This window comes from Crocodylus siamensis, chromosome 12 (assembly GCF_052110815.1).
Source record: "Crocodylus siamensis isolate JL-2025a chromosome 12, ASM5211081v1, whole genome shotgun sequence".
NCBI classification, from domain to species: domain Eukaryota; kingdom Metazoa; phylum Chordata; order Crocodylia; family Crocodylidae; genus Crocodylus; species Crocodylus siamensis.
In genome coordinates this window covers 17,013,686-17,026,423 of record NC_143406.1, presented here as the reverse complement: position 1 = coordinate 17,026,423, position 12,738 = coordinate 17,013,686, and the positions used below count along the sequence as shown (strand labels likewise).

Sequence of the window (12,738 nt, the reverse complement as noted above, 5' to 3'; positions counted from 1 at the left end):
CTGGCTTTTATGGGGCTGGTTGGAAATGTCTCATTGTTGAAAAGGCTGGTTCACTGAATCTGTTTTGCTGCACTGACTGCTGCTTTGCCTGGGTTTACAGCCAGGTGCCAGGACCTTGGGCAGGGCAGGCTGGCTCCCTGGGGTTCCTGCTGTGCGCGCCTGCCCTTTGTGCTGGCCTTGGTGCTGAAAGGCTTGGTGCTTTGCGGCTGTCCAGCATGCACCGGCCTGTGTGGCTAATGCGTTGGGACAAGGCTTACCTTTCATGTGACTGGACCTAGTTCTCCCAGGATTGCAAGTGACTGCAGACCTAGTCCAGTGCCCCAGGGCTGCACCTGTCTGGTGGGCCTCATGCTCAGCGCAGTAGGACTGTGATCCACACGCTGGCAAAGAGTCTGCTCTTCAGATCCCTCAGTGTGAGGCTCCTTGGAGAGCTAAGTGAGAAGTCCCTCTGCCAGGGGCATTTCTGCCTTGGTGCACTTTGGCCTTGAGCAGCTTGTACAGACCTAGCTGAGGTGACCCAGTTCTGTGGCTGAGTCATGGAAAAGTCCTCCCCACCCGGGCACTGAAGTGCAGACAAATCATAGCCTCACTCAGAATCACCCTGTACTCTCAGCCCTTGTTGACATCTGCTGTCTCCTCCATTACTTTTGGGGTTCCTGTAGCTCACAGCAGCTTCCCAGTTCTCTGCTCAGGGGAACTCCTTGTGGCTTATATGGGCAGTGCATGCTCCTGGCTTAATCGCTTGGCGAAGGTTGGGTGAATCTATCCCAGGTGTGGGAAGTAGGGCCATACTTGGCTAAGACTGACTATCCAAAAATGTTGGGCAATGACAATCACAACTGTGTCAGGCATCAGGCTTGCCTCAGTATTCCCAACCTGAAGCAACTGAGGATTATGAGTCATGCCCCTACAATCATGGGCATGCGATAATATCATGAGGGGTATTTTTTACTTTTTTGAATTAAGGATGGTGTCTAGATGCTGGCTTTTAAGCCTTTAGTTTGCATGCAAGTCACATTTCCAAGCTTTTCCCTATAATCATGGGGGCTAGTTACTTTTGAATACATGCAGAATCTATAATTTGCTTTATCACTTGATTCTATTACTGCAAGTCATATACAGCTGGAGAGAAGAAACAGACGAACAGAATCTGTGTCTGATAATCTAACAGATGGACACATGACTAAAGAAATCCTGTCTTTCTCAGTTCCCACAGTTGCTTATATATTCTTATTGCTATAAAAGAATGCCATTTTATTCACAAGAAGGCACAAACTAATACAAACACAAGGCAGAACTTCATGAAGTACCTTGTGTGATGTCAGTCAGAAATGTTGCCTAACTCGAAATTTTAGGATCTCTTTAGAAAAGCAATTAGCTGTCTTTGGTTAGATGTGTGTTCTGTTTAATGTATAATTAACTTTTGATCTATATATATGCTTTTCAAGCCCATTGCTTGCTGCCAATCTCGATCTCTTTATGCAACCGCTTGTCTTAGTAATATCTGTTTTCTGCCTTGCTGTAGTGGTGGGATTCTCTACAGAAAATGCATATATATTCATCACAAGAGAATGGCTGAATAAACATCACTGTACAAAACTTTAGCAAAACATTTCTCACCTTATCCTCCACAACATGTGTGCGATAAAACCATGAGGTGCCACTTTATAATATGCAGTGGATCGGACAACTTGTTGAAAAAGCATTTAATCTAGACTGTATTGTCTCCTATTGTATTTACTTAGAGACAGTGTGTGGGGATCATGTCTGTAGTACTGAGCACCTGGCGTGTTCTGATATGTTTATACATGCATCATCCCGCCAGTGTAAGAACTATTGAGGAATTGAGGCCTGAGGCTACACAGGTCCTTTGTGGCAGAAGCAGGACAAGGGATGTGCGGAGTCCTTGCCCAGTGCCTTCACCCTACGACCATGCTTCATTTGCAACCAAAACAGGAAAAAGCAAGGGTCATATTGTTTGTGTATCCTTCTACCAGAACCTTCTATGTTAAGTTGCATGGCTGTTGCTATTTCTTTAGTTGTTGCTGTCTTCATGGATTAGCTGATTTTGATGTTGCAGGAATAAGTGAATCTGGCAAAACCTAAGTTTGGCCATCTCTTTGCAGGAGGGATTTGTGGGAGGGAGCTCAGGCTGGGAGATCCTGCATCTTCCTTCATTGGTGCTTTCTGTTTTAGGGCAGCAATGATGAAATGTCTGAAAATGAAGAAGACATGGAAGATAAGTCAGAGAGTGAAGGCAGCGATTACTCCCCCAACAAAAAGAAGAAGAAAAAGCTCAAGGAAAAGAAAGAGAAAAAAGCCAAACGGAAAAAGAAAGATGAGGAGGAGGAAGATAACGAGGACGGAGGACTAAAGGTACCTGAGATTAGGTGCCAGGGTCTGGAGCGCCTGTGTCGTATTGTTTCTGAGAACAGGAACTTTTGTGCAAGTCACCATCTCTCTGACCACAGGTGCAGGCTGGGGCCAAAGTAGCCTCATTTCAGGTCCCTTATGGTAAGGAAAACCAAACTGGGTTGTTTTTTTTACCTGGTGCTTTATTCTGCACTTGCTAGGGGGAGTTTAGCTTGCCAGCCTTGACTCCTGTTTCTGGCCTAAGGGCCTAATCCTTTAAGGTGGTGAGGGTCCTCTCTTGGAGAAGAGCTTGGGGGACTTTGCATCTTGTAAGATTGGTCCCTGGTAGGACTTTTTGGAAGGCAGACATTCTCTTTGGCAAAGAGATTTGAGATGCTAGAATTTGAGTTAATTCTGAATTACAGCAGTTTGAATTGACATTCAACATGGTTCTTAATCTGCAGGAGCCCAAGAGCTCAGCCCAGCTCATGGACGAATGGGGCCTGGATGATGTTGATTATGTTTTCTCAGAAGAGGACTACCACACGCTGACTAATTACAAGGCGTTCAGTCAGTTTCTCAGGTAGGGGAGGAAGGGGTGGAGCACTGTGTGTATGAATGGGGATCAGTGTGGGCCCTGGGGTTTCGGAACTGCCACATGGGGTAAGGCGGAGCAGCATGTTGGAGCCCTGCTGGAGCACAAAGCCAGCCACTTGGCATGAGGGCAGGGCCTGAACCTCCGCAGGAACCATGAGCCCATGCCTATTCTGTGGGGATACTTTCTACTATAGACCTAAAATGAGGCTCTAGTGCAGGAGTGATTCCCAGAAGCCTCTTGTTTTACAGAAATGAAGTGATATTACCACAGTGCTTAGGTGGATCTAGGGGGTGCGGGGTGCAGTGGTGTAGTCCTGTGGTTTTTGCTCCACCCAAACTTTAAAACCAACTGCCCAGGAGAGGAAGCAACATTTCTAGTAAGACAGTGTTGAGGAAGTCAGTTGACTTCATGGCTCATTATAATCTACCTGATCCCTGCTAATCTCTCTTCATTTTACAGGTGTTAATGACTTAGTCGCCTTTTAAACAGTTTTGATGTTCCTTAATTAACTTATCCTTTCTTCTGTAGTTTTGCTATCTGTTAGAAAACCAATATTACCAGGAATGGCTATTTTATAGCCCTGCAGACTGTTTCCAGCTCTAGCTAAAAACCTTAACTCAGATGTAGTAATATTAACTCAGGTGAACGTTAACTCTGATGTGAAAATGACTGGTGGTGAGGTGTTAGATCCAGTGTCAGGATGCTTAAGAAGACTAAATAAGGGGGGATGCACATTTAACTATAATGACAATAGGGATACTATAATAGCTTCTTTTGACTGTTTTGCTTAGTTTGTTGTGTTCTTTGAACTTTATATATACTCTAGAAATGAGTACATAGTCCTATAAAGTTATATTTGTTTTTGCTTTGATCTTAAACTAAATTCTGTAGTGCATATTAGTAGAGCTCTAGTTTCTTTAACTAGAGAAAAATGTGTTGTTTTATATGTGATGGTGTACCACACCATCTGCACCCCCTTTTTCAAAATTCTAGCTTCATCCATGATGGTGTTATAAAAATAGTAATAAACCATCCCCAGCTCCAGAGTGATCTCCATGTGAGTTTAAATCAGATGCCCTAGTACATCATGCTGTTAGGAAAACCCCTTCCTGCTTCACCATCCATGTCTAGGAATGCCGGTGTTCTGCAGGGTGGGGTTTTCCTAAGAGGTTTCAAGGCAGAGATGGGTTAGAATGATTTTTACAAAGAAGGTTTGACTGGTTATTTTTTTAATTATGACAAGTTGGAGTTTTAAACATGCATTGGGCGCTCCACAGACCATTTGAAAACCAGCAAACATTCTTCTGACCCCCGCCTCCCCCCCCAGCATCAGCAGTGTGGGTTTCCAGGCTGCACACCTGCCTCCTGAGGACAGCTGTGGTTCTAGCTGCTCTCAGTGCAGCTGGTTCTAACATCTCAACTCATTTCATGAACCAGCTGTAGTTTTGGTAGAGACTTGGGACAGCCCTGAGCATGTGATAGGTTAAAACAATCATATGCCAGGGAGGCTCTGCTAACCCCGGGTTGTATCCCTCCTTGCTTCTCTAGGCCCTTAATTGCCAAGAAGAACCCCAAGATTCCTATGTCCAAGATGATGACAGTTCTTGGTGCCAAATGGCGGGAGTTCAGTGCCAACAACCCGTTCAAGGGCAGTTCAGCGGCGGCAGCAGCAGCAGCAGTGGCTGCAGCAGTGGAGACAGTTGCCATTGCCCCTCCCCTCTCTGTCAGCCCTCCCCAGGCTCCCCCACCCCCAGCTATCAGGAAGGCCAAGACCAAGGAAGGCAAAGGTAAGGGGCCAGGCGAGTATGGACAGCTTGGGTGGATGTTACCATGAGATATCTAGGCCTTGCTTGGCTAGCTCAAGAGTGGGGATTCTGCCTGGTAAGTAAGTGAGAAACCTAAGCCATGCCTTCAGGCTTGATCAGGTGCCATTTGTTGGTATCTCTGATGGACTACAGTTCCTTGTGTCATGACAGCAGCCCCTTGGGAGATGCAGGGTGTCCTCCCACTTGTGATGTTATTTCATTATCCTGATGACTGATGTATTTAAAATGTAATCCTTCCGATGTTTGTGCCAATCAGGATCCCAGTGTGCTCCAGTGGCAATCACTAGTGAGCCCATACAGCTCCCATGGGAACCTGGTTTTCAAGCTAGACATCTACCACAGAGCAGAAGGCAGTATTGTGATGCCTTCTCCGTGACATGGGCAAACCGCAGCCCTTGGGTGGCACTCAAATGGCTGGGCAGGATGGGGGTTCTCACATAAAGGCATTAAAAGGGAGGTCCCTCTGAGAACGCCAAAGGAATCTTCTTCTTTGTTCAGGTCCAGGAGTGCGGAAGAAAATCAAAGGATCCAAAGATGGGAAGAAAAAGGGGAAAGGCAAAAAGGTAGCAGGCCTGAAATTTCGGTTTGGAGGAATTGCCAACAAAAGGAAAAAGGGCTCCTCAGTAAGTGCACTACCTCATTCCAGATGACCAACAGGGTGTGGGCAAGAAGGGCTGGGATGGCTGCCTCCTTGGGTATTGCATCATGCAGAGAGACCTGCAACTGGGAAGGAACAGGAGAGACTTCCTTTCCAGGGCCGGTTCTGGTTCGGCCTCTGCTGATGCTGCCAGGATGGGAGATGATCAGTATCAATTGCACTGGTGGGTACTGGATGCAGGTGTTGCTCCAACAGAGCTGGGCAGTCACCCTCCCCTCTCTTCATTCCAGGTAAAATGCTGAGGTGCAGAGCATTCTAGAGCTGTGCACGCTACCTGTGTCCCTGCAGGTGTCAGACTGCCATGGTGCACACATCCTGTGTGGGTCCCTGCACCAGGGAGTGCTGCAATAGGGGAGCTGCTGTTCATCATGGACTTTTGCAAATCACCTTTTATCCTCTTTGTTTTTAGCAAAGGCATGCTTAGCCAGGTGTTTTCCGTTGGAAGACCCGTGCCTCGTCTCCCAGCTCACATGCCTGGAGGCAGCAGGCTTGAGTGTTTCTACAACCAAAATTAAAGCATCAGTTTTCCCTCTCGGGGGTGAATTCAGCAGCACCATACTCGTAGGTCTCTTTGGCAGAGTGGCTCTTTGGGGCCTGCACTTTAGCTGTGCTCTGTGTCCAAGGGAATTATCAGAGGCTTTCTAATTATATTGCCACATCTTGCTGACTTACTTCTCCAGCCTGTTCCCAGACTAAAAAACCATAGGAATAAATGCATGGCAAAAAAATGAACAGTAGTGCTATTTGCATAACATGCACTTGGCAGCTTAGGAATATCAAATGTGTGCAGAGTCTTACAAGAGAGAATAAATCTTGTAAATAACCGTTGAATAGGGACAGAACTCCTGTAGGTCTTGAGAATATTGATCAAAATCCCATTAATTCAGCCTCACTGGAGTTCGCCAGCCATCTCGATCCATTGCGCATAATGTCGCCAGTTTGTAAATTACTTTTGTGCATTGGAGGTTGAAGCAGAAGGAGCAGTTAGAGCCAGGCCTTTGCTGCAATAGGTTTTCAATCATAAACATTTGAAAATTTGCCACCTGTTCCTAAACAGTCACTAAACATTTGCAGTTGCATTTTCAAGAGTTGCTAAAAGCTTGGGTTTGCTCATGCCCTTACATCACAAGTTGTCATGTCTTCTTTGTACCTGGAGATCTACAGACTCTCTGTAGATACAGGATACCATGCAGACTTTCACTGGCAGAGGCTCACCTGGGTGGAGCCTGGAATTTGGAGATCTGATTCTGTCTGAGACACAGAGCAGCTTTTGAGTGGCTCAGCTCAGTTTTATAATCCAGTTAATCTCAACTGGCTAAAATGGAATAGCTCATGCAGCTGCTTTTAGAGTGCAGGAGCAAAAAACTCTTTACTTTCCCAGAATTACCAGTAGGTCCAAAGTATTGTGTTTCACATGTAAAGTGATCCTACTCCCCTGTAAGGGCCTGATTCTGTAACCCTGATCATACAAGAAACACCCTTGGACTCAGTGAGACTCTTTGCATGGAGGATGGCTGTGAGAAGCATCCCTACCAGCTGGTGTGTTACCAGACCATAAATGGATGCCCTCCAGCATCTTGCCTCTGGCCCATACCTGAGCATTCAGGGGAAGCTGAACCTTCCTAGAAAGTACCTGGCCAGCAGTGCAGTTCAGTCTCTGCACTCAGGAGGAAAACCCAGAGCCCAGCTGTGGGCAGGTAAACACAGAAGGACTCTTAGTGTCCTCTGCTTGACACAAGTTAGCTTGTTAAACCAGGGCTCTGGGGTTACCCTTAAGCAAACTCTCACTTCTGCTGGGACTAGCATGGCATCCCCTCTGCATAGTTGATTGTATCAGAAGATTGTCTCTTGGACTCCAGGTCTGTCCCAGCCTTCCTGGATTAATGGCCAGTCTGAGAGATCAGTCTAGCACATGAGTTTTACTTCCTCCTAACCCTTTGTGATGAGGATGAATAACTTCTATCTGTTGACGCAAGGAGTTTGTTAACCCTCCCTATGGCCTAGACACAGTGGCTAATCAATGACTGTAACAACCAGGCTCCTGAGGGTTCATTTCCTCTGCAGACAGCCTGAGCTTCAGTGCTTGACTCTAGCAGTGGCTGGAAGTGAGTTGTCCAGAGCCAGATTTTCACCTGCTTGTGCTGCAATTCCTTTGCAGAGTGAAGAGGAAGAACGAGAGGAATCCGACTTGGACAGTGCCAGCATCAACAGCTCCTCGGTGCGCTCCGAATGCTCTGCAGGCTTGGGCAAGAGAGGGAAGAGGAGGAGAAAGAAAAAGAGGAGTAGGCCATTCCTTTGTACTCTGCTCCTGCTCACAGGGTGTTCTGCTTCTCGCCACCCCAAAGACCTGCTGGGGGGATTCCATTGCAGCCTTCATTGCAAAGGGCATGCCTGCCTGTGTGCTCATGCACAGACCTGGTGAATGCCTACTTCCAAGCCAAGCTCAGTGCCCTGGTGCATTGTGTCTGATGGGGGATGTGAGCAACTCCCATTTGAGGAGCACAGCTGGCTCTACAGGCAGCAGTCCTGTTCAGCCCCTTGTTGCATTGTCCATGCTCCTCTGCTCTCCAGCCCCTTTCCCAGCAGGCAGCCTGTGTTCTGATATTTCAGCTGCCCCTTGCTGTGGTTCTAGGAAAGAGGCTTTGGCAGAGAACTGCTCCTCTGCATTATTGTGGTGTGGAAACTGCCTTCTCTACCTCTCCCCGCAACGACGCCACAGCCTGAGGGCCTCTTGCCGTGCAGTGCAAGGGCACACCCGGCTTGTCTCTCTCACCACTAATTGACCAAGGCCTCCCAGCGCATTTGCACTGGAACTGGTTCTGTAGCAGTGAGGCCCTGGGAGTGAAGCAGGTGCTTTCTGTGACCAATAGTGTGTACAGGAGCCACTGATGCATGTAGTCTTCCTGCCTGGCCAGTGGCATGGGCTGAAGTGTCTGTTTGATGTTCTTGCTGCCAAGAAGCACGGACATGGTGATGGCTTTGCAGATGGCGTTTGAGTGTTTGCATCGGAGTGTGTGTGTGGTGTGTAGGACTTTGTGGCTGATGGTTTTCATGGCACACACTGCTCTGTTGGCTACTGAAAAATCCACTTTGCACTGAACTGCCTCCGAACCTCTCCACATCCCCAGCTCTGCTCATGAATACAGTTTGCTGGGGTGCTGTGCCAGGCAGGTGATTAACTCTGTTGTGTGGAGAGACATGCAGGTGGATCTGAGTTACTTTGTTGGATTGTGTGTGTGTATTTTGTGTAGGATTGTACACATTATGGCACTTTCTCTGCTTTATTGCTCTTGAAGTTCTTTGAACTGATGGTCCCTTGCTCCTTCCAGGTAAGCTGTGTTTGCAGCTTGTGAGCTTGTGGGCTCCAGGAGCAGCAAAGAAAAGTTTTTTTTCTGTTCCTCCTCTGTCCTGCTCAGCATGAGAGGTCTCAGACTCAGAAACGTCCTCTAGCTTATTGTCCTTACTCACAGGTTTGCTTCTGAGAACTTCAAGGGTAGCTCTGGACCTGGGGGCCTGTGTGGGGTTGCCTCATGCCTCTGCCCCACAGTGCCCAATCCCAATTCTCTGGGGTTTTCCTCTTAAACTTGTAACAGCTAAGCCCACAGTGATAGGGCTGTCTGTCTGGTGGGGCACATGGAGAGGAGAACTGCGAAGCCTTGTCAGCTGTCATCCATGTTGTAGAGGTTTGAAGTGAAAGGGCTACGTTCTGTGCAAGCAGTACCTGCCCCACAGAGCCAGCTGTTTAAACAGACAAGCCGTGCATAGGGTAGAAAATAGAAGATTGTGACCTTGGTGCACAGAGAGGCTCAGTGACTTGCCCAAGAACAGACTGAGAGCTGGAACCCGAACTGCAGTTTCCCACGTCCCTGATGTTTGGCCACAGAATAAGCCTTCCTGTCCTTCTCCCTCATGTGGTGGGCTGAACAAGCACCTGCCACCAGTTTTAGTGAGCATGAAGGGAAACCAGCATCCTGGAGGAGGAGAGCTCTCCTGGGTGGCATGATTGGTGCATGGTACACGTACGGTTGGTGGTGATGGTCTCTGTGGAGGTTTCTCTGACTGGCCTCCCTTGCCACCTCTCCAGGTTCTGGCATTCTCCATTGAGAGCCTGAAGAACCAAAGGATGATACAGTGTGGAGAGAGAAAGAGAGACAGAGGTGAGATGATGCTGTGTGCAAAGAACCAGATAAACTCTGATGCTGAGGAACAGAGAGGCAGGGGGACGTGAGAGAGGGGGATGAAGGCAGATGTTCTTGGAGTTGCCTTCACCCTGTGTGATCCTCTCAGATGCCCCGGGGATGGCAGGTGATGACAGTGCTCTGCTGACTTCTTTTGTGTCTCTTCTCATAGCCGAAGAAGGGGATGGGTATGAGACTGACCACCAGGACTACTGCGAGGTCTGCCAGCAAGGAGGAGAGATCATTCTATGTGACACATGCCCCCGGGCCTACCACCTTGTCTGCCTGGATCCTGAATTGGAGAAAGCCCCAGAGGGCAAGTGGAGCTGTCCACACTGTGTGAGTAGCCCCAGGCTCAGCTTAAGATGGGGTCACTTTGTAGGAGTTGATTTTAAGCATGTTCATGTGTATGCTTAGTTATCAGAAATGGCAACTTTTAATGCACAGAAGTCTTGGATGGTAGAACAGAGGAGGCTACACAGAGCTCTCGGCTCCAAGGGACTTGCCAATGGCTTGAGGAGTTCCTTTGCCCCTCATCCATCCTTCAGAACCAGGTGCTCTGGGCTTCTAAACTTCCAGTTCCTCATGGCCTGAGGAATTCTCTCTTTGGCACTGAAATCTCTGTGGCGCCCTGCTCAAAAGGAGCCTCAGGTGTTTTATCCACTGCACTGTGCGTACCACCTCTGAACCTGTGTCCCAGGTTATGCTAGCAGAATTGTGTCTGCACCTAAGCTCCTGTGTGCAGTGTGCCACAGGAGGTGGCTTCATGCCATGGGGTGCTTACCTGTGGAGCATTAGAGTGTTGGCCAAGAAGGTAGGGTGCCAGGGCTACTGGGACATGTGTCCAACATCTCTGAGGAATGGAAGGGACCTGTTAGGAAATGTCTCAGTGATGTGCTGCATCTGCTTCTCCAGGAGAAGGAAGGGATCCAGTGGGAGCCCAAGGATGATGATGATGAGGAGGAGGAGGGGGGTGAGGAGGAGGAAGATGACCACATGGAGTTCTGCCGCGTGTGTAAGGATGGTGGAGAGCTGTTGTGCTGTGACACCTGCCCTTCCTCGTACCACCTGCACTGCCTGAACCCACCACTGCCAGAGATCCCAAATGGTGAATGGCTCTGCCCGCGCTGTACAGTGAGTGTTACCAGTGTTTGTCCTGCCCAACCCCTGCCCCTGCCTGGCCAGGCGTGGGGTTGTGGCCCCCAGATGTCCTGTTGCCCTTCCCCCCACACACACTGCTATACCTACTACCCTACCATGCAGTGCTCCCTGCCAATAAGGCCCTTGCTCCTGTCCTTCATGCCATGAAGGGATCATTATCCCATGCCCTGCTGTGTTTCTGGAGAGCTCAGTTCCCCCCTAGTCTGCTTTGTGCAAGCAACTGATGCCTTCCTTGCAGGTGCTCGGGTTTTTGCATGGGGGAGCAAGTTGCATCTGGGGGTCAGGCTGCAGCTGTGTCCATGTCCTGGATCTCCATTCCCCTCTTTGGCTGTCATGCTCTCTTCCTCTGGACAGCTACAAGCCATGCTAGCTCTGGGCTGGACTTGTTTGTGCTTCACCTCTGCTCCTGCTCCACAGCAGGCTTTCCATTCTCACAGAGTAGGCCCAGGCCTATGTCTGAGTCATTAAGACACTAAAGGCTTGTTAGTGATGGGTTGGTTGTTGGTTGTGCAGAGCCTCACAGGAACATGAGGGCTATGAGGCTGAGAGGGAGGAGGGGGGAAGTGCCAGGTGTGGCCTGTTTAACCCGTTTGTGTGTGTGTCCATGCTTTCCCTCTGTTTTCCTCAGTGCCCTCCCTTAAAAGGCAAGGTTCAGCGCATCCTACACTGGACTTGGAAGGAGCCCCCTGTGCCCCCAGCATCTTTGCTGTCCCCACCCGACTCAGAGATGGCCATCCCTCCATCAAAATCTCTGGAAGGGATCCCAGAAAGGGAGTTCTTTGTGAAATGGGCAGGGCTTTCCTACTGGCACTGTTCCTGGGTCAAGGAGCTACAGGTGAGGCAGGGCATGACCAGCAGGGCTTAGATGGGGCTGGACTTCTTATTCCTGCAGGCCTCACAATCCTGGTCTGTCACTCTGTCCTGGCAGCTGGAGCTCTACCACACCGTAATGTACCGCAACTACCAAAGGAAGAATGACATGGATGAGCCACCTGCCTTTGACTATGGCTCTGGGGATGAGGATAGTAAGAGTGAGAAGCGGAAGAACAAAGACCCACAGTATGCCCAAATGGAGGAGAAGTACTACCGCTATGGCATCAAGCCTGAATGGATGATGATTCACCGCATCCTGAACCACAGGTGGGCAAGGGGGATAGCTATGATCATGTGTGTAAATGAAGATGGGAGGTACATATCCTGCTGGCAGTATTAGGAGCCAGCACTGCCTGTTAGGTTTGGCATAGATCCAGAAAGACCAGTTCCTCGGGGTGGAACCCCTTTGCTTTCTGCCTGTATGTGATGTTGTAGGAAGTGATTTCCCTCCTGTTATGGGCATCTGCTCTGCAGTTCCCTCAGTCCTGAGGAGCTTTCAGGCTGAGGAGTTGTGGTGGTGATTAGCTCAGTTTTTTGGAAAACTAGAAATTAGCAAGATTCAGAGAACACATTTCACAGGTAGTAGGGACTGTCCTGTACAAGAGCAGCACAGCAAAAATAACTAGCCCCACCTCCCTCACCAAGTTTTGGAAGGGATATGAACTCTCAGACAGGACATGCACCAACATTGAGTTAACTGGGGTTAGGCCAAGACTGTCCTGGGGACAACTGGCTCCATAAGACTGCATGCACTTTGTTTGAAACTATCTGTCCCTAGCAGAGGCAGGATACCTGGCTGCTGGAGCAGCAGCTTGGTTATGGCATTCTTTTATAGAGCTATGAGCTGCATCATAATTTTACATTTAGAAACATTTAATCAATTCTCTGTTTCTTTCATGAACCGCCCTCTGTTAAATGACCACCAAGCAGCTCTCCATATATGCTGCACAATGTGTGAGTGCTGACTCCCCAACCCGTCATGCCATGAGTTACATCAGTGCTAGCCAGGGCACTAAATTACAGGCAGTACAGATGCAATGAAATTGTATGGCTTTTAGCTTCTATGATTGATTAAACACACTCAGGAGATGG

General features: G+C 48.7%; 1 protein-coding gene across 4 annotated transcripts in view; it reads left to right on the top strand.

The window, feature by feature from the left end:
- The window catches only part of CHD5 (chromodomain helicase DNA binding protein 5), a 62,606-nt gene that overhangs the window by 18,760 nt on the left and 31,108 nt on the right, over positions 1 to 12,738 (top strand). For all 4 annotated transcript variants that reach the window (XM_090024021.1, XM_090024019.1, XM_090024018.1 and 1 more), the window contains exons 3-11: positions 2,197 to 2,376; positions 2,817 to 2,935; positions 4,499 to 4,737; positions 5,275 to 5,399; positions 7,593 to 7,716; positions 9,785 to 9,951; positions 10,528 to 10,746; positions 11,402 to 11,608; positions 11,702 to 11,913. In XM_090024021.1, the coding sequence (XP_089880147.1) occupies positions 2,212 to 2,376; positions 2,817 to 2,935; positions 4,499 to 4,737; positions 5,275 to 5,399; positions 7,593 to 7,716; positions 9,785 to 9,951; positions 10,528 to 10,746; positions 11,402 to 11,608; positions 11,702 to 11,913 (1,577 nt within the window). In that variant the 5' untranslated portion in view covers positions 2,197 to 2,211. The remainder of the gene's footprint in view (positions 1 to 2,196; positions 2,377 to 2,816; positions 2,936 to 4,498; positions 4,738 to 5,274; positions 5,400 to 7,592; positions 7,717 to 9,784; positions 9,952 to 10,527; positions 10,747 to 11,401; positions 11,609 to 11,701; positions 11,914 to 12,738) is intronic.